This window comes from Rhinoraja longicauda, chromosome 5 (assembly GCF_053455715.1).
Source record: "Rhinoraja longicauda isolate Sanriku21f chromosome 5, sRhiLon1.1, whole genome shotgun sequence".
NCBI lineage: Eukaryota > Metazoa > Chordata > Chondrichthyes > Rajiformes > Arhynchobatidae > Rhinoraja > Rhinoraja longicauda.
The window spans coordinates 3,639,582-3,660,698 of record NC_135957.1 but is presented as its reverse complement, the minus strand read 5'-3'; the positions used below and the strand labels follow the sequence as shown (position 1 = coordinate 3,660,698).

Here is a 21,117-nt window from a genome sequence, read left to right as displayed (position 1 = left end):
AGTTACCCTGGTTGCTGGAGTGTTAAGGCAACAGCTCTACCAGTTGTGCAACTCATGTCCATTAAGGAAGACTATTAATACATTGGAAGCTGGTCAAAGACAGTTGAGTAGACCTACATCTGCAATGGGCGTGTTGCCCTATGATGAAAGGTTGAACAGGCTAGGTTTAAATTCACTGGAGTGTGAGGAAACATAGCGCTGGAGTGACTCAGTTAGTCAGGCAGCATCTGTGGAGGGAATAGACAGACAACATTTTTGGCCGAGACCCTTCTTCAAACTGATTGTAGTGGGGTGGGGGGAAAAAGCTGGAAAAGAAAAGATGGGCGGGCCAAAGCCTGTCAAGTGATAGGTGGATACAGGTGAGAGGGATTGCTTGAAAATGGGTGGAGTAAGTGGCAAAGCCACTATGAAAGGTTGAACAGGTTAGGCTTAAATTCACTACAGTGCGAGGAAACATAGAAGATCCTCAGGAAAACTGACAGGGTGAATGTAATGAGAATATTTCTTCCTGTGTGAGAGTTCAGAATTATGAATTATAAACTTAAGTACTGGCCAATGCAAGATAGGGGCAAAGCAGAGCTTTTTTCTTTCATTTGGCCATTCGTCTTTAAATCTCTCTTTATCAAAGGGAAATAGAAGCAGAGTCAAGGAGTATTTTTAATGCAGTGTAGCTTGGTTCTTGATGAGCAAAGGGTTAAAAGGTTACCAGATGTAGACAGCAATCAGAGTCAAGGTTACAGCTGCGATATTAAACAACAGAGAAGTGGTCTACTCCTGCAGCTAATTATTTTTTTATGTATTCAGACGTTGATGCAGGACCACCCAAAGGCCAGCAGGAGTGTTGGACATTGATTATTGCAACCCACTCATGAGTGGAGACGGTCTGCCCATTCAAACTATGTAGGAAGTCAATTCATCATCATAATCAGCGCAAAGGACTACTTTGTCCTTCAAGGGGCAATCCTTTGTAGATCTTCAAACCAACTCCTTGCTGTATTAACTTTCCAACGCATGGTGAGAAGTGGACTAATGCGTGCCATTCAATGACTTTAAGATCCTGTTGAAAGAAATCTAACAAAGACTAATGGATTGTATTGAACTGACAGGCAGAGAGGTTCACTTGCACCTCCTCCAACCTCAACTACTGTATCCGCCTTTCCAGGTGTGGACTCCTATATATCGGCGCGACCAAGCGCAGGCTCAGCGATCGTTTTGCTCCTCCATATATACTCTCTCTCTCTCTCTCTCTCTCTCTCTCTGACTTAGTCCTGATTAAATTTTATCTTTATGCGCTTCGTTGTCACCTTCTCCTAGCTAACAATGCTCTATTCTACACTTTCCTTCAACTTTGTTACCTTTGATGTCTCGTTTTCACACCTTACTCTCTGTCTCCCCCTCCCCTGACTCTCCATCTGAAGAAGGGTCTCTACCTGAAACGTCACCCATTCCTTCTATCCAGAGATGTTGCCCATCCCGCTGAGTTACTCCAACATTTTGGGTCTATCTTAGGAGAATACTTTCGCTTTGTCCAACGCCACCTATCACAAAGCTTGTATTGCTAAATTCACTGAGTTAAAGAAGAAAATGTGGACAACATTTCAGAACTATTTCAAAGAACTATAACATTTTTTATATGCAAGTCTTTTCCTTGTCTATTATCAAACAAAACATTTCTTACTGTATCCTCCAGAAGACACAGGCAAACAACGGGAACCTTGCTTGGGATAGTTAGGGTGGATAGCTGCTAGCAAGGTTATATTTGGAAAAGTACCATTTTGATTTGAACAGTTTCCAAAGAAACTTGATCTTAAAAGGTGAGGGGACGCCATTCAAGCTCAGACACTTATTTGTTCAAACCTTTTAAAAAGAACTAGACCAAGTGGGCCTAAACCTCTTCTGCATTGGTGCACCCTCCTCCCCCCCTCCCCCTCCCCCTCCCCTCTCCACCTCCCCTCCCCCTCCCTCGCTCCTCCCCTCTCCCTCCTCCCCCCTCCCTCCTCCCCCCTCCCTCCTCCCCCCTCCCCTCCCCCCCAGGAGATAGTTTTAAACTTTAAAATGTGAATAACTTTAAAAATATAACACTGATTTCAAGAAACAAACAAGAGTTTTTGTATATAGATATAAACAAGCCAACAAACCGACTGATGCAGAATCACCAAGCTACATCTATTCAAATTAAAGAGCACAAAGAAACGTGTTTATTTGCATGCCTTACCATTCATAGCATAGTTTTTTTTATCTTCCAAATCCGGAGTAATATCATGCATATCACTATATGCCCTCGCTAATCGCCACAGAAATTCCACCTTGTCGCAGAACTTGAAAAACAAATAATATTTAATCATAAATAAAAGCCCAAAATGCAGGAAATGCTCAACAACATTGATGGAGAAAGATACTAGAATGTTTCTGACTGATGACCTAACTTCAGAACTTGGAAAAGTTAGGGATTAAATAGAGTTTAAAACTGCAAAGGGGGAGGGAACAAAAATAAGATAAGAGAGGATGTAGACAGATATGGGTTGGGTTATAAACGATGAGGTGCTGGAGACCGTTTATACTATATATCAATGATTCGAATGAAAATACAAGTGGACTGATTAGTAAGTTTACAGATGACAAATCTGAAAATCGTTAGAGTTGTGGACAGTGAGGAAAGTTGTCAAATGGTCAAGCAGGGTATGGATCAGGTGGAAATTTGAACGGATAATTGGCAGATAGTTAAATCTCGAGAACTGCGTTCTGGGAAGTCAAATGCAAGAAGTATACAGTAAATGCCAAGACCCTTTGAAGCATTGATGCACGGACTCTTGAGAAACAGATCTATAGCTCCCTGAAAGTGGAAACACACGTGGATATATGTTTAAGACGGATCAAATGATAAGGAGGAGGATGTTATTCAGCAAGAGGTGTGGAAAAGATGAACAGGACTACCGTTACATTGTCAAGTAAGCCTTTCATCCCAGGAATTAATATAAAAGGTGTGAGTATATACCAGACGCCCTCATAAATTAAAAACCTTACATGGGGTCCCCCATGAATATGATCATATTCATATAATCAATATAATATGACCTATTTCAAAGCAAGCACATCCATCCTTAAAGATATCAGCACTAAATACGGCAGGGTATGGATCAGATGGAAATTTGAATGGAGACATGGCAAATAAGAGTGGACTGGAGTTTAAGAAGAGATTGGGTGACCTGGGACTGTTTTCCTTGTAGTGAATGAGGCTGAAAGTTGGGAGTTTTAAATTATGAGAGCATCGGGTATACAGTCACACTTTTTCCAAGGAGGCCACATTGTGAACGCTGAATGCAGCACACAACATTGGAAGGAGGGCAGATGGATTGCTGCCTCACCTGCAGTAATTGTTTGGGTAGGAAGGAACTGCAGATGCTGGTTTAAACCGAAGATAAGACACAAAATGCTGGAGTAACTCAGCGGGACAGGCAGCATCTCCGAAGAGAAGGAATGGGTGACGTTTCAAAAAGAAGAAGGGTCTCGACCTGAAACATCACCCATTGAAAAAGAAGAAGGGTGTCGACCCGGTACGTCACCCATTCCTTCTCTCCAGAGATGCTGCCTGTCCCGCTGAGTTACTCCAGCATTTTGTATCTTTAATTGTTTGGGTACCTGGATGGAGGGAGGGTAGAATAGATAGATAAGTGTTGCATTTCCTTTGGTGCACTGGAAAGTGCCATGGAAAGGGGAGCGGCAGGTGGAGATGGAACAATGGGTCAGGGATTCACAAAGTGAGCAGTGCCCGTTAAATGCACATCATTTTTTATTGGAAATTGCCAACAATGAATGTTGGCATTGCAGGAAATCTGGGAGACCTTGTGTTAAAAATACAAAGCTAGCATGTAGAGACAGCATGTAATAAGGCAAGCAAACAGAATGTTGGCTTTGACCAAAACACAAACGATATGAAAAAAAGGGCAGTTTTGCCATAACTCCAAAGGTCTTTGTGAGGCTAAACACTCGGAATGATATCTTTAAGGATGGATTTATTTCACAACATGCTGGAGTAACTCAGCAGGTCAGGCAGCATCTCAGGAGAAAAGGAATGGGTGACGTACCTCCTGAGATGCTGCCCGACCTGCTGAGTTACTCCAGCATTTTGTGAAATAAATACCTTCGATTTGTACCAGCATCTGCAGTTATTTTCTTACACTCTTTAAGGATGGTTATGGTTACTTTGAAAGAGGCCATTCTATTGATTCCTAGGACGAAGGGCTTATTTGACAATGAAAGACTGAGTAAATAGGGGCAGTTGAGAAGAATGAGGGTTTTGTGCTATTGGGTCACAGTTTAAGGATAAGGGGGAAGTCTTTTAGGACCGAGATGAGAAAGTTTTTTTTCACACAGAGAGTGGTGAAACTGTGGAATTCTCTGCCACGGAAGGTAGTTGAGGCCAGTTCATTGGCTATATTTAAGAGGGAGCTAGATGTGGCCCTTGTGGCTAAAGGGATCAGGGGGTATGGAGAGAAGGCAGATACAGCCATGATCATATTGAATGGCGGTGCAGGCTCGAAGGGCCGAATGGCCTACTCCTGCACCTATTTTCTATGTTTCTATAAGATGCATCTCAGGGCATTTGCTGGGAGGATATTTCCCCTGGTGGGGGATTTTAGAACTAGGTGGCATAATCACACGATAAAAAGTTGCCGATTTAAGACAAGCAGAAAATTCAAGTCTGAAAAATAACCAAAATCATTAAGTGTATTCAGGGCTCAGAAGGATTTTTAGACGACAGGCAAATCAAGGATTATGGGGACTAGACACAAAACTGTAGTTGAAAGCAATGGACCCATGGCATATCACAAACAGTTCGATGGTTCTCTATTGTCACGTTTGCACAGCACAGTGAAATTCTTTTGCACAACCACAAATGCACAGTCGCCACAATTTTGGCACCATTTTACAAAAAGGAAAAAAACAAACCACAAACAGGAGCATGTACTACATGTTTGGATCATCCCCTTAACATCATAAAACTTTAGGAAAAGTTAATCAGACATACAATCAGACCTCATAATTAACATTTTAAGCTCTGGTTAAACTACTCAGTGTTCTGCTCTGTGACCAAACATCATTCCATAACCTCGTTGTCCCAAAACTCACCACTGGAAAAATGGCTCGACCATTGCCAAAAATTTATACCAGTACCATTCCTTATCTCCAATTATTTTGATTATTGTCACTTTCTATTTTTAGAAACTACTGTGCCAATGGCCATATTTAATCATCAAAAGTTCCCATTACTCTAAACAAGAATCAACTACTTCAAAGTTTAAAAACACTCAACTGGTACTGAGCCCAACGACAGAAGAACACACAGATCACAAAGTGTACCCACATAAACAACAATTTGGAAATTTAATGTTCCAGGTATCTTTCAATTAAGGGCAGCTTATTCGTTTTATTTAGTGGCTTCATTCATTTACGGCCTACATGCTTGTAATTCTTCAGATGAAAATAATTAATTTTTGTCTTTGCTATGCATCAGGCATGTGAGTGAGGTAAAAAGAAAATAGGAAAAGAACCGAGTGTTTGCGCGAGGCATACAGCGGGGGTCAAAAAATAAGAACATTTTGGAAAATTTACACACAAAATTATCAGTTTCTAGCCTCTTTTAGAGCATTTCAAAGTAAAAACGAACATTACAAAATAAGGTGAATATGTCACTGTATACTAATAACACTTTTATTATTTTAATTAATTTAGTTATATAATCTTGCACTTAAATTTAGTATTGACTCATTACAGTTCCACCACTGATTTTCTGGCACTCTTGGTTCCAGAGCTTTGCTGGTTTATCCAGCCGGCCAAGGAAGTCGCTGGGCGATGGGGATAAATGTGCTGGCTCCAGCTCGGCTGGAGTTCCACAGCCCCGGCCGCAGGTTGCAAATTCAACCCACCGATCGGCCGTGGAAGTCCCGATGAGGTCGAGATTGGCTGCCTTGCCCAGCCTAGGTGCCACATTTCCGGGGAGACTTCCAGGGCTCTCGTAATTTTGTCCGGATTTCAATGATTAGCGGCTATTCCTCACGGAACCCCCCAGCGACCTCTAGCGGAACCCTAGTGTTCTAGGGAAACCCCGGTTGAGAAACGATGCGATACATCGTTTTTTCCTTTTTTTTCCTTTCTCTTTTTCAATCCGATTTCTCCGTTGGTAAACGCGATTTTGGCAACGTGAAAAACGTGGAATTCATGCAAAAAGCGCGGAAAATGGATTTTTTAAAACGCGGAAATCCGTGGAAAATTCACATGCCTGATGCATGTAAAATCCACAAACAAATCATAAAAACCTCACTGGATTGCTCTTGCAGAGTGCTTGATGGCCTGGTTGCTATGGCTCACGTTGTAACAATGCTATGAATCTGGATTCCTGCTTCCAGCATTCAACTTAACTGCAATGATTATTTTGCTGTAATCAAAGCTTTGTTCTGAAGTTTCCAGTTGATATATTTGTTTTATTTTAGGATAATCAGTACATAAGTTCATAAGTGATAGGTATCGAATTAGGCCATTCGGCTCATCAAGACGAATGCGCCATTCAATCATGGCTGATCTATCTCTCCCTCCTAACCCCATTCTCCTCATAACCCCTGACACCCGTACTAATCAAGAATGTATCTATCTCTGCCTTAAATCTGCTGTACATTTTCCTTGACCAAATGATAGTCAAGTTTCACCGCATTAACGCAAAATGTTATTAAAAAGATGTAGTTTGTACCCACCTGGTCTTTTTTTTCAAGCAGCAACAGATATCCTTCATTCTTCTCTGCCATGACACTTCCATGCAATTTATCTGCTTTCTGCATCAGAAGATCAAAATCGTTGGTCCCACTCCCCTCGTGTGCACCTCTCAATGAAGTTTCAAATGTAGAATTTACAGTGCAATGTTTCACTTTGTCTTCTTCAGATTCTGTATCTGTGTGCGCTGTGATATAACTGCAAATTAAACGTTTATAGGTTTATTAACAAGTCTGCATTATACAGATCATAATACATGCATCAGGCATTGATCAAATGTATTTGCAAATATGCAGATATGAAGTTCTTAATGGACAAACAGCAAGAACAGCCCTTTAATTATTATGAATTTATATGCAGTTTCTGCATTGACGATAAAGTCCCAGTAAACTCTCTGGCAATGTTCAGTTTCTTTAAAACTAAACTGAGAGTGTCTATATATTAAAACTCTTGTTAGTTTGTTTGTTCCTGAACTACAGCCAAAACGGTACACGATAGCGCGACAATTTTAGGCCCACCTTACTCACCGTCTGTGCTAATGGAAGAAGTTTCATTGAAATCAGTGTTATATTTTTAAAGTTATTCACATTTAAAAGTTTAAATCTATCTCCTAGGGAGGGAGGGGGGAAGGTAAGTGGAGGTTGAGGGGGATGGAGTGGAGGGGGGGAGGGGAAGGGGGGAGAGTGGGGGGGGGGGGGGGGGAGAGGGGAGGGGGGGGAGAGGGGAGGGGGGGGGAGAGGGGAGGGGGGAGGAGAGGGTGCTGCATCAATGCAGGAGAGGTTTGGGCCCAATGGGTCCACTTGGTCCAGTATTATATATTACTCAACAGCAGTTGCTGAGATAAAACAAGTGGTGGAATGACAAATAAATCAGGCAGTACTCTCTCTGTACAGAGAAACAGAGAATTGATGTTTCTGGTCAATGGTCCTTCATCGGAAGCAGAGAAGTGAGAAAACAAGCTGCAGAGGGAGAGGGATAGACAAAGGAAATAACAGAAAATGCTAGAAACACCTGGGTCAGGGTAGTACCTGTGGAAAGTGAAACTGGGTAATCATTAAGGTCAAAGAACATTCATCTGAACAAAAGGGACATCCATGTTAATGTGGAGACCAAGTTTAGTACAGTTTAGTTTAGCGATACAGCGTGGAAACAGGCCCTTCGGCCCAACGAGTCCACGCTGGCTAGCACTATCCTACACACGAGGGACAATTTACAATTTTTACCGAAACCAATTAACCCAACAAACCTGCACGTCTTTGGAGTGTGGGAGGAAACCGGAGCACCCGGGTAAACCGATGCGATAACAGGGAGAACGTACAAACTCCGTACAGACAGCACCCGTAGTTGGAATTGAACCCGGGTCTCCGGCGCTAAGGCAGCTACTCTACCGCTGCACAGTATGTTCATAAAGTTTTTGAGGCGATCCAGACAATGGATAAATAAGGGCAGGTGGTGAATGGATAATGTAAAAAGACATGCTGAAAGTGTGAGAGACATAACACCAGACCCACTGAATATTTCTAGAACTTCATGTTTTTATTTCAGATTTCGAGCATCTGTTTATTTTATGGTTTTCAGCAATAGTTTCTATTCGGTTAAGGCTTAAAGAACACCTCATTTATTACTCCAGGAGGTAATTTAGTATTTAATCAGGCAACGAAAAGATGAAGACATCGCAGAATAACTTTTCGTATTCCCTCGTTCGTAACACTTGTCACACGAACCTTTCTCAAAGTTCACTATAAGTTGTTCATCTAACATTGATCGAGGTAGTTTAGTTTAGAGACCAGCGATCCCCGCACATTATTAACACTATCCTACACCCACTAGGGACATTTGTTTTACATTTACCAAGCCAATTAACCTACAAGCCTGTACGTCTTTGGAGTGTGGGAGGAAACCGAAGATCCTCCAACATTTTCGCCACCTCCAACGGGATCCCACTACTGTCCACATCTTCCCATCTCCACCCCTTTCTGCTTTCCGCAGAAACCGTTCCCTCCGTAACTCCCTGGTCCACTCGTCCCTTCCCACCCAGACCACCCCCTCCCCAGGTACTTTCCCCTGCAACCGCAGGAGATGCAACACCTGTCCCTTTACCTCCCCCCCTCGACTCCATCCAAGGACCCAAACAGTCTTTCCAGGTGAGACAGAGGTTCACCTATACCTCCTCCAACCTCATCTGGCATTTTGTGTCTACCTTCAATTTAAACCAGCATCTGCAGTTATTTTCCTACCTATGAAACTAAATTGACTTGTGCTTACTTGATTTCAGCACAAATTATATGGCAACTAAATACCAGCAGATGCAAAAGCTTTTGGGTCTTGTCAATGACTAAATGTGTTTAATTTGAAAAGATGCAGTTCACAAGTTAGCTAGAGTACTGAGTAGTGGAAGGGCCAGCTGTGAAGAGCAATTGTTGAAGAACATATTCTTTGCCAATTTTGCTCAGCTTGATCGGATTATAAGCAAAGTACTGGCAGTCCAACTTTAAACACCCCTTTATATGTGAATGTCTGAAAAGAAGGCAGATAATAACTAAGAGAACAATCGAATAAAAACATTTATGGATTGTTGCAATACACAATTTCACAAGGTTATTGTCCATGGATATATTGCTGCCAATTATGTCTGTGAAACTTTAATCATGGGTTATGCAGGTAGCAACCTATGGTTGACAATATCTGCATATTAAATAGGATCCCTAGTTACAATGTGACAATAATCTATATGGAACTGCTCCTCTGCGGAGAGTATTGTGATGTGTTGGGAGAGGAATGATCACAGAAGGAGCATGAAGTAGGAAGGAACTGCAGATGCTGGTTTACACTGACGATGGACACAAAATGCTGGAGTAACTCAGCATCTCTGGATAGAAGGAATGGGTAACGTTTTGGGTCGAGACCCTTTTTCAGTCTGAAGCATGAAATCACTCCCATGTTTTATCTACAATTACCCATTGGGACTATAACATAGAAACATAGAAAATAGGTGCAGGAGGAGGCCATTCATTGTGATCATGGCTGATCATCCACAATCAGTAACCTGTGCCCAACTTCTCCCCATATCCCTTGATTCCACTAGCCCCCAGAGCTCTATCTAACTTTCTTTTAAATTCATCCAGTGATTTGGCCTCCACTGCCCTCTGTGGCAGAGAATTCCACAAATTCACAACTCTCTGGGTGAAAAAGTTTCTTCTCACCTCAGTTTTAAATGGCCTCCCCTTTATTCTTAGACTGTGGCCCCTGGTTCTGGACTCCCCCAACATTGGGAACATGTTTCCTGCATCTAGCTTGTCCAGTCCTTTTATAATTTTATGTGTCTCTATAAGATCCCCTCTCATCCTTCTAAACTCCAGTGAATACAAGCCCAGTCTTTTCAATCTTTCCTCATATGTCAGTCCCGCCATCCCAGCGATCAATCTCGTGAACCTACGCTGCACTGCCTCAATAGCAAGGATGTCCTTCCTCAAATTAGGATAACAAATTAGTTGTCTCTTTATTTAATAGAGAACTGCCTCTTTCCATGGATTGGTGGAGTAACTTTGTTGTTACTCTCAAGCTCCAATACCCTGACTCCAGATCAGCGATCAATGCAATTTGTACCAATACTAATTTGTACCGATTTTCATAGGCCCACTTTTGTGAACCACTAATCCTGGCACATGACTGGATAACTAAACTGCAAAAATCAGGTTGCAACAATATTAACTCCAACACTGTGTTGCCTTTGTTTTGCTGTCATCTCCCCAGGGAATGTTGTGCCAAGCAACAACAAGCCCAGAACCCAGCTGGATAAGAAGTGTTGCAGAAATTCCAAACTTGAGTAGCATGTCATTTTTGATGGGTTATTTCCACAATTATAAAAATAATTGTAAAAATACTATCTCATCAGACAAATTAATTTTAGGAAGGATTTTCAAAGTGTTATGAAACAATATTGGGGAATTAAGTAAGTTTGTAGTTTGGGAGGATCTAACAAATGAATTAAGGCAATAAATGCAAAGAAAGCTAATTTTCATTACATTCATTATCAGAAAGAAGAAAATGCATGGGGGGAGAGACAAAGCCTGTAAAGATTGGTATTTAAAGTTATCAAGATGAAAAGTTAGTTAGATAAAGTGATTACTGCAATGTTGTACCCTGGAGTGCTTATGAATTTTTGTCAAAGTTAAAAGGAATCAAAAGGACAATTTAAATGTACAAGACAAGATTCTCAGTCTGTAGCGTGCCCATTTTGGGGGGAAAAAAGGATGCATGTATGACATTGATGAAGGTCACTTGACAATTTTGGTGGAGATCCAAAAGCTATTAAAATGATGCATTCTTCCACGTTGTGAAGATATGTTGAGGATATTCCAGCTTTTTGCTGAAATGTGCTAAATCTTTTCAAAATCTGACTTTTTTTCCTCATCGAATTTCTAGGGAAAACTTTTAATTTCTTGTGCTTCAGAGTATTGCATAATTGTAGCATGTACAGTAGACATGCATCAACAAAGTGCTGGAACAGAGAAAGGAAAATATTGCATGCTGTGCCGGAAGCATTTTTAAGAATATATTAAATTACAAAACCCTTTTGCCTAGAGTATATCACCATAATATTGTAATCAGAAATCTAGAGATAAACCAGTTAATAATAACACATTATACTGGATTTTTCCACATCTCACTTCACTGTTCAAAATCACAATTTTTAAACCATAATCACTTCTAAATTGGGATGAAATATTGGAAGCAATTCTGTAATACTGAATAGGAAGCAATGACTAACAAGGCTTCGAAAGCACCATAAATTGAAAACATGCCACAGACTGTAAGTAGCATCGATGAATAATATTCACACAAATGCGAGCAAGTGATGTTTCAATAATTGGTAACAAGATACCACCAACTTCTGGGCAAGTTAATGAGGGCTATTTGAATGTGTGCAGGTTCGGGGGCGGAGAACAGGGCAAGGCGATAAGGAGATCAAGTGATTACTGCAATGTTGTTCCCTGGAGTGCTTATGAATTTTAGTCAAAGTTGAAAGGAATCAAAAGGACAATTTAAATGTACAAGACAAGATTCTCAGTCTCTACATGTCAAAGACAAGATTTTCTAAAGACGGCAAATACCTTCCTTCTCAAATCATGCAGAAATCTGATAACACGGGTGGATATAGTCAGATTTTATCATTGCGCTTATTAGAATTAGGGATGTAATGTGGATGCCAAATAGCATATTTGAGTTTCCTTTATCTTTTGATGTGTGGTTGGGTGGCAGCGGAGGGGGAGAATGTTTTGCACACACTGAACAATCAATCTCCATCATACACCAGTAAAAGTTTGATAGGGAATTCAGTAATATTCTAGACACAAAATGCTGGAATATATTATTATTATTAAATAAGTAAAGCAATTAGATTTTAGAGTGATAGTGTGGAAACAGGCCCTTTGGCCCAATATGTCCCAGCTACACTAGTGCCACTTGCCCGCATTTGGTCCATATCCCTCCAAACCAGTCCGATCCACGTAAGGCACGTACAGTGCCTAGTGTTTATTTAGCCCAGCCAGTCCATGTTGGTGTTTACACTCCACTTCAGCCTCCTCCTGCATCCCTGATCTAAACCTCTTAGCATGTCCTTTATTTCCTTTTTCCTGATATCCATTCTCCGCTCATGTGCATCTCGAGTATTTGTTTTATTCACTGCGTGTGGCATCAAGTTCCACATTCCCGCCACTCTTTGAGTGGAGCATGTTCTGCTGAATTTCCGGTTGATTTCCTGATGAGCATCTAAAATTGATTGGCTCTCGTTAGGCTCCACCACACAAGTGGAAACATTCTTTCTGTAGATGATCAGAAATCTTTTATAATGTGTCGTTCATCAGCCACCTGAAAATGTAAAATACACTATCTGTTCACACTTCTCTAATGCACATAACCATGCATTTCTTGCGTCATCCTTGAAAAGTTTTGTCGAGTGCTCACCCTCCCATTCCCAATCTGACCAACTCCCCCTCCCACTCCCAGTCTGACCTTTCTGTCCTGGGCCTCCTCCATTGTCAGAGGCCCAGCGCAAATTGGAGGAACAGTACCTCATATTTCGCTTGGGTAGTTTACAACCCAGCGGTATGAACATTGACTTCTCCAACTTCAGATAGTCCCTGCTTTCCCGCTCCATCCCCTCCCCCTTCCCAGTTCTCCCACTAGTCTTCCTGTCTCCGACTACATCCTATCTTTGTCCCGCCTCCTCCCCTGATATCAGTCTGAAGAAGGGTCTCGACCCGAAACGTCACCCATTCCTTCTCTCCTGAAATGCTGCCCGACCCGCTGAGTTACTCCATCATTTTGTGTCTACCTTCGATTTAAACCAGCATCTGCAGTTCTTTCCTACACATTCAGGATTCAGGATATCTTTATTTGTCATCCAAAAAACAAGTTTTTTGGACGAAATTTAGTCACCCACAGTCCAACAATAAAAGCAATAAAATAAGCAAATTACACAACCCCAACCAACACAAAAAAAAGAAACATCCATCACAGTGAGTCTCATGATGCCATAGGAAGTATAAGATTTAGGAATGTGGATATCAGTGAAGAGAAATGACTTCTTAAAACACCAGAAATATGGTTTTGAATATTCTGATCTGGGATATTTAAAGAAGTAATTTAAATATACAACACCACCAAGAAAAGTAGATTTTCAATTCCATGAAATGGATCCAAATGAGACAAAAATCCCTAGTCTCCAACATCCAGTATGAATTTCCAGATCTGGAGCCGAAGCCAAAATTTCATGTCCCAGGTCCATTGTGACGCACAACTCCGACAGGAACGTCAAAAGGGGAGCAAAAATATATTTAAAAATCACACAATGATTTCTTAATAAACCTTCTGCTCTTCCAATAACTTAATCAGGGATCATTTCAATTTTTAAATACATTAACTCTGTAAATCTGATGAATAAAATTGAGGGGGAAAACAGAAAATGCTGGAGAAACACAGTAGGTTATAGAACATCTGTGGTGGGATAAAGCCCCTGTCCCACTTAGGCGATTGTTTAGGTGACTACAGGCGACTAGGCTGTGGCCACACGGTCACCGGGGTGTTGCCTGTACGGTCGTGAGTCGTCTCCAAAGAGTCGGACCGTTTTTCTGGTCGCTGCTGGATTTTGAAATGTTAAAAAAATGTTGGCGACTGTTGGTTTGACGCCAATGATTGTAGCTTGACGTCTCCTGACGTAGGCGCTGTCTTATGTTGTCGCCAGGTGATGTAGGTTGTCGCTGGTGCTGACTTCGGTGAATTCCATTGCAAAACAACCTTATATTTGAATAAACTGACAAGGATTACGAATTTAACTATGGATATTAAAAAGTCCAGTAATTAAATACATCACAGATCTCTTGTTGCAAGGTGTTTTAAAACATGGCACGGTGGCGCAGCGGTAGAGTTGCTGCCTTACAGCGAATGCAGCGCCGGAGACCCAGGTTCGATCCTGACTACGGGCGCCTTCTGTACGGTTTGTACGTTCTCCCCGTGACCTGCGTGGGTTTTCTCCTAGATCTTCGGTTTCCTCCCACACTCCAAAGACGTACAGGTTTGTAGGTTAATTGGCTGGGCAAATGTAAAAAAAAATTGTCCCTAGTGGGTGTAGGATAGTGTTAATGTGCGGGGATCACTGGGCGGCGCGGACCCGGTGGGTCGAAGGGCCCGTTTCTGCGCTGTATCTCTAAATAGCTGTGGATACAGTAGTTATTAAATGTTGCACATAAAGAATGTCAAAGTAGCATGCCTCTTGCAATACATTTAATACGCAAAAATCTTATGTTGTTTGGTCAAAGCATGTTTGTGGGTAATAACTTACGCTTTGACGAAACATTGTCAGAAATACTGATATGGGGCGACTCGGCAAATTAAACTGCACTTTTCACAAACTAGGAATATTGTCAGTATCTTCCACATTAAAAAATCATAAAATACTGCCCATGCCTTGGAAATTGTTATACTGTACTGACAATTTTAACTTATTCTTTTATTCTCAGCAAGTCTCTGCACAGATTAAGAGATTTGGCAGCATGGAAACATGAAGAGATATAATGGCCTAGGTACATTGCACAACTCTGACGGATAAAACAAAATGGCACTGTGCCATTAAGCTGTAGTTGAGCAACTATTGCACAGAATTCTCGATGTCTTAGTACCACTGACTTTTCAGTGGGATTCTGATATACAACTAGACCAAGTGGACCCGTTGGGCCCAAACCTCTCTTGCATTGGTGCAGCACCCTCTCCTTTCCCTCTCCCCTCCCTCCCCTTCCCCCTTCCCTCCCTCCTCCCTGCCCTCCCCCCTGCCCCCAATCCATCCCCCTCAACCCCACTTATCCTCCCTCCTCCCGCCTCCCCCCCTCTCTCCCCCCTCCCTCCCTAGGAGATAGATTTAAACTTTAAAATGTGAATAACTATAAAAATATAACACCGATTTCAATGAAACTTCTTCCATTAGCACCAAAAGGACGACGGTGAGTAAGGTGGGCCTAAAATTGTCGCGCTATCTTGTACCGTTTTTGGTGTAGTTCAGGAACAAACAAACAAACGAGAGTTTTAGTATATAGATGGCACTTTTTCTGCAGTGCGAAACTCTCTCGAGAATCTCAGCAATGGAGCAAAGCTCAAAGTTATTTTCCAAAAACAAATGACAACCCTCAATGCTTGCAGAATCGCTAATCTTTATTAACTGTTTCACCACTATTTGAAAATACCCCACAGTTCTTTGACCTCACTGATGTAACTTCTCGTGGGCTCAGATACTGCCTTAAATGTTCCCGAAATATTGACCATGCCTCGGAATTATTCCAGGCTCCCAATGTATATCACATCTATCTGAAGAAGGGTCTCGACCCGAAACGTCACCCATTCCTTCTCTCCCGAGATGCTGCCTGACCCACTGAGTTACTCCAGCATTTTGTGTCTACCTTCGATTTACACCAGCATCTGCAGTTTTTTTCCTTCACATCTTTCTGGTCAATTTAACATCAGGGACATTGCTCAATACCATACACGAATGGAAAATGCTTTCTTCTCAAGTGGAGAAAAATCTTATTTCCCTGGAGTCTTTGCAGAGCAAGTATTTCTTATAACTCTAAACTTCCACAAAGTGAAAGCATTCAGAGATACCAAATCCCTCCCTCAAGCCCAGTAGCCTCTGTGTCTCATTGCGTAATGAACTTGCCTGCAGGAGGTTCTGTTCTTCACCAGCCTGCCCAAGTCACTCTGACATCCTTGGAGTATTCTCTCTGCACCCCTACCCCATTGTTACAGTAGGCATTCTTCAACTTTGCATCGCCCCCATTAGCTGAGTGATCTTTCAGAGCTTGCTGCCAAAGCTCCTGGACCAAGAGCTGTAAAGAATTTCCAATAGCTTAACAGGGTAATGCATGCTAAAACGAACACAGGCCGCCAGCACTACACTGGAAAACATGACAAATGCTCTTTTGGGAATTACATGTCTGGGCTCTGAAAATGGCATTAGGTTAGCATCAATCCAGTCCTAGAATCATGAATATGTAATAAAGTAATTTATCTGCCAAGCTGATTTCCTTCTCTCCTGAGATGCTGCCTGACCTGCTGAGTTACTCCAGCATTTTGTGAATAAATACCTTCGATTTGTACCAGCATCTACAGTTATTTTCTTACACTATCTGCCAGGCTGCATAAATACTTGAACGGATTGAAGTCCTGTTAACTAAAGGTATGAAAGACTAGTTGGATTTGGGGGACATTTGTGGCTATGGGTGGGGGTAGTCAGTCACACAGAATGAAAACAGGCCTGTCGGCCCAACTTGACAATGCCGACCAACATGCCCTAACTCTAGTCCCACCTGCCTGCGTTTGCCCAATATCCACCTAAACCTATCCTATCCATGTACCTGTCTAAATGTTTTTTAAATGTTGTGATAGCACCTGCCTCAACTATCTCCTTCAGCATCTCGTTCCATATACCTACCACCCTTTGTGTAAAATACTTACTCCTCGGGATCCTATTAAATCATTCCCCCCTCACTGTAAACCGAGGTTCACTGGTTCTCGAATCCCCTAATCGTAAAAGACTGTGCATTTGAAGGAAATACATAGGTGCATGGGACAAAGTGTATGGAATACGATAACGTAAGGGAAGTGGGATTGATATGTTTTTTTAAAAAGATAGTGAATAGTCATTGTTAATCTCTTAAGGATAAACACAAAAAGCTGGAGTAACTCAGCGGGACAGGCAGCATCTCTGGAGAGAAGGAATGGGTGACGTTTCGAGTTGAGTCCTTCTTCAGACTTCTTCGGTTTAAACCAGCATCTGCAGTTCCTTCCTACAAATCTCAAGGATGTTTCCTACCACACAGTTGCTGAACAGTATATAATTGTTGACTGTATATGGTAATTACTGTGAAAGTGCAGGTTGCAATATAAATCATTAAAGCTTGGTTCTTGGGACAATGCTAAACAATAAAGTGTCCACAGTAGTTTTTATTCTCTTCTCCCAGAAAGATTTGGTGCGATTTCTTAAACGAATTGGGAGAATTTATAAAATTTAAATGTGGTTCCTTAAAAACAAGAAAACAGAAAAATTGGAGGTTGTTATTTATGAGATATTGTAAATCATAAAATATTTATGTTTTCATTCCATTGAAGTCAATAAATCAAAGAAATAATAATCAGGGCACACAAGGAATTGCAGATGTTGGAATCTTAAGCAAAACACAAAGTGCTGTGGACAGATGGCGATTTGGATAGAGAATCAGGCAGGGTCCATCAACGTAGGTAATTTAAACCAGTAGTATAAGAAAATAACTGCAGATGCTGGTCAGGCAGCATCTCGGGAGAGAAGGAATGGGTGACGTTTCGGGTAAATCGCAGTGGAGCAACCAGTAGTATAAGAAAATAACTGCAGATGCTGGTCAGGCAGCATCTCGGGAGAGAAGGAATGGGTGACGTTTCGGGTAAATCGCAGTGGAGCAACCAGTAGTATAAGAAAATAACTGCAGATGCTGGTCAGGCAGCATCTCGGGAGAGAAGGAATGGGTGACGTTTCAGGTAAATCGCAGTGGAGCAACCAGTAGTATAAGAAAATAACTGCAGATGCTGGTCAGGCAGCATCTCGGGAGAGAAGGAATGGGTGACGTTTCGGGTAAATCGCAGTGGAGCAACCAGTAGTATAAGAAAATAACTGCAGATGCTGGTCAGGCAGCATCTCGGGAGAGAAGGAATGGGTGACGTTTCGGGTAAATCGCAGTGGAGCAACCAGTAGTATAAGAAAATAACTGCAGATGCTGGTCAGGCAGCATCTCGGGAGAGAAGGAATGGGTGACGTTTCGGGTAAATCGCAGTGGAGCAACCAGTAGTATAAGAAAATAACTGCAGATGCTGGTCAGGCAGCATCTCGGGAGAGAAGGAATGGGTGACGTTTCGGGTAAATCGCAGTGGAGCAACCAGTAGTATAAGAAAATAACTGCAGATGCTGGTCAGGCAGCATCTCGGGAGAGAAGGAATGGGTGACGTTTCGGGTAAATCGCAGTGGAGCAACCAGTAGTATAAGAAAATAACTGCAGATGCTGGTCAGGCAGCATCTCGGGAGAGAAGGAATGGGTGACGTTTCGGGTAAATCGCAGTGGAGCAACCAGTAGTATAAGAAAATAACTGCAGATGCTGGTCAGGCAGCATCTCGGGAGAGAAGGAATGGGTGACGTTTCGGGTAAATCGCAGTGGAGCAACCAGTAGTATAAGAAAATAACTGCAGATGCTGGTCAGTCAGCATCTCGGGAGAGAAGGAATGGGTGACGTTTCGGGTAAATCGCAGTGGAGCAACCAGTAGTATAAGAAAATAACTGCAGATGCTGGTCAGGCAGCATCTCGGGAGAGAAGGAATGGGTGACGTTTCGGGTAAATCGCAGTGGAGCAACCAGTAGTATAAGAAAATAACTGCAGATGCTGGTCAGGCAGCATCTCGGGAGAGAAGGAATGGGTGACGTTTCGGGTAAATCGCAGTGGAGCAACCAGTAGTATAAGAAAATAACTGCAGATGCTGGTCAGGCAGCATCTCGGGAGAGAAGGAATGGGTGACGTTTCGGGTAAATCGCAGTGGAGCAACCAGTAGTATAAGAAAATAACTGCAGATGCTGGTCAGGCAGCATCTCGGGAGAGAAGGAATGGGTGACGTTTCGGGTAAATCGCAGTGGAGCAACCAGTAGTATAAGAAAATAACTGCAGATGCTGGTCAGGCAGCATCTCGGGAGAGAAGGAATGGGTGACGTTTCGGGTAAATCGCAGTGGAGCAGCCAGTAGTATAAGAAAATAACTGCAGATGCTGGTCAGGCAGCATCTCGGGAGAGAAGGAATGGGTGACGTTTCGGGTAAATCGCAGTGGAGCAACCAGTAGTATAAGAAAATAACTGCAGATGCTGGTCAGGCAGCATCTCGGGAGAGAAGGAATGGGTGACGTTTCGGGTAAATCGCAGTGGAGCAACCAGTAGTATAAGAAAATAACTGCAGATGCTGGTCAGGCAGCATCTCGGGAGAGAAGGAATGGGTGACGTTTCGGGTAAATCGCAGTGGAGCAACCAGTAGTATAAGAAAATAACTGCAGATGCTGGTCAGGCAGCATCTCGGGAGAGAAGGAATGGGTGACGTTTCGGGTAAATCGCAGTGGAGCAACCAGTAGTATAAGAAAATAACTGCAGATGCTGGTCAGGCAGCATCTCGGGAGAGAAGGAATGGGTGACGTTTCGGGTAAATCGCAGTGGAGCAACCAGTAGTATAAGAAAATAACTGCAGATGCTGGTCAGGCAGCATCTCGGGAGAGAAGGAATGGGTGACGTTTCGGGTAAATCGCAGTGGAGCAACCAGTAGTATAAGAAAATAACTGCAGATGCTGGTCAGGCAGCATCTCGGGAGAGAAGGAATGGGTGACGTTTCGGGTAAATCGCAGTGGAGCAACCAGTAGTATAAGAAAATAACTGCAGATGCTGGTCAGGCAGCATCTCGGGAGAGAAGGAATGGGTGACGTTTCGGGTAAATCGCAGTGGAGCAACCAGTAGTATAAGAAAATAACTGCAGATGCTGGTCAGGCAGCATCTCGGGAGAGAAGGAATGGGTGACGTTTCGGGTAAATCGCAGTGGAGCAACCAGTAGTATAAGAAAATAACTGCAGATGCTGGTCAGGCAGCATCTCGGGAGAGAAGGAATGGGTGACGTTTCGGGTAAATCGCAGTGGAGCAACCAGTAGTATAAGAAAATAACTGCAGATGCTGGTCAGGCAGCATCTCGGGAGAGAAGGAATGGGTGACGTTTCGGGTAAATCGCAGTGGAGCAACCAGTAGTATAAGAAAATAACTGCAGATGCTGGTCAGGCAGCATCTCGGGAGAGAAGGAATGGGTGACGTTTCGGGTAAATCGCAGTGGAGCAACCAGTAGTATAAGAAAATAACTGCAGATGCTGGTCAGGCAGCATCTCGGGAGAGAAGGAATGGGTGACGTTTCGGGTAAATCGCAGTGGAGCAACCAGTAGTATAAGAAAATAACTGCAGATGCTGGTCAGGCAGCATCTCGGGAGAGAAGGAATGGGTGACGTTTCGGGTAAATCGCAGTGGAGCAACCAGTAGTATAAGAAAATAACTGCAGATGCTGGTCAGGCAGCATCTCGGGAGAGAAGGAATGGGTGACGTTTCGGGTAAATCGCAGTGGAGCAACCAGTAGTATAAGAAAATAACTGCAGATGCTGGTCAGGCAGCATCTCGGGAGAGAAGGAATGGGTGACGTTTCGGGTAAATCGCAGTGGAGCAACCAGTAGTATAAGAAAATAACTGCAGATGCTTCACCTCCAATTTCCATCCTGCCCTTAAATATACCTGGACTATCTCTGACATCTCCCTCCCGTTTCTGGACCTCACCATCTCCATCACAGGAGAAAAATTAGTGACGGACATTTATTACAAGCCCACCGACTCGCACAGCTATCTGGACTACACTTCTTCCCACCCGGTCCCCTGCAAAAAGTCTATCCCCTACTCCCAATTCCTCCGTCTACGCCGCATCTGTGCCCGGGATGAGGTGTTTCAGACTAGGGCTTCCGAGATGTCCTCGTTTTTCAGAAAACGGGGCTTCCCCTCCTCCATTATAGATGAGGCTCTCACTAGGGTCTCTTCTACATCCCGCAGCTCCGCTCTTGCTCCCCATCCCCCCACTCGCAACAAGGACAGGATCCCCCTCGTTCTCACCTTCCACCCCACCAGCCAGCGGATCCAACATATCATCCACCAACATTTCCGTCACCTACAACAGGACCCCACCACTGGCCATATCTTCCCATCCCCTCCCCTCTCTGCATTC

General features: G+C 42.9%; 1 protein-coding gene across 1 annotated transcript in view; it reads right to left on the bottom strand.

Moving 5' to 3' along the window:
* rmdn2 (regulator of microtubule dynamics 2) overlaps window positions 1-21,117 on the bottom strand; it is an 81,099-nt gene that overhangs the window by 37,084 nt on the left and 22,898 nt on the right. The window contains 2 exon segments of the mRNA XM_078399975.1: window positions 2,216-2,318; window positions 6,750-6,963. Of these exon segments, the coding sequence (XP_078256101.1) occupies window positions 2,216-2,318; window positions 6,750-6,963 (317 nt within the window).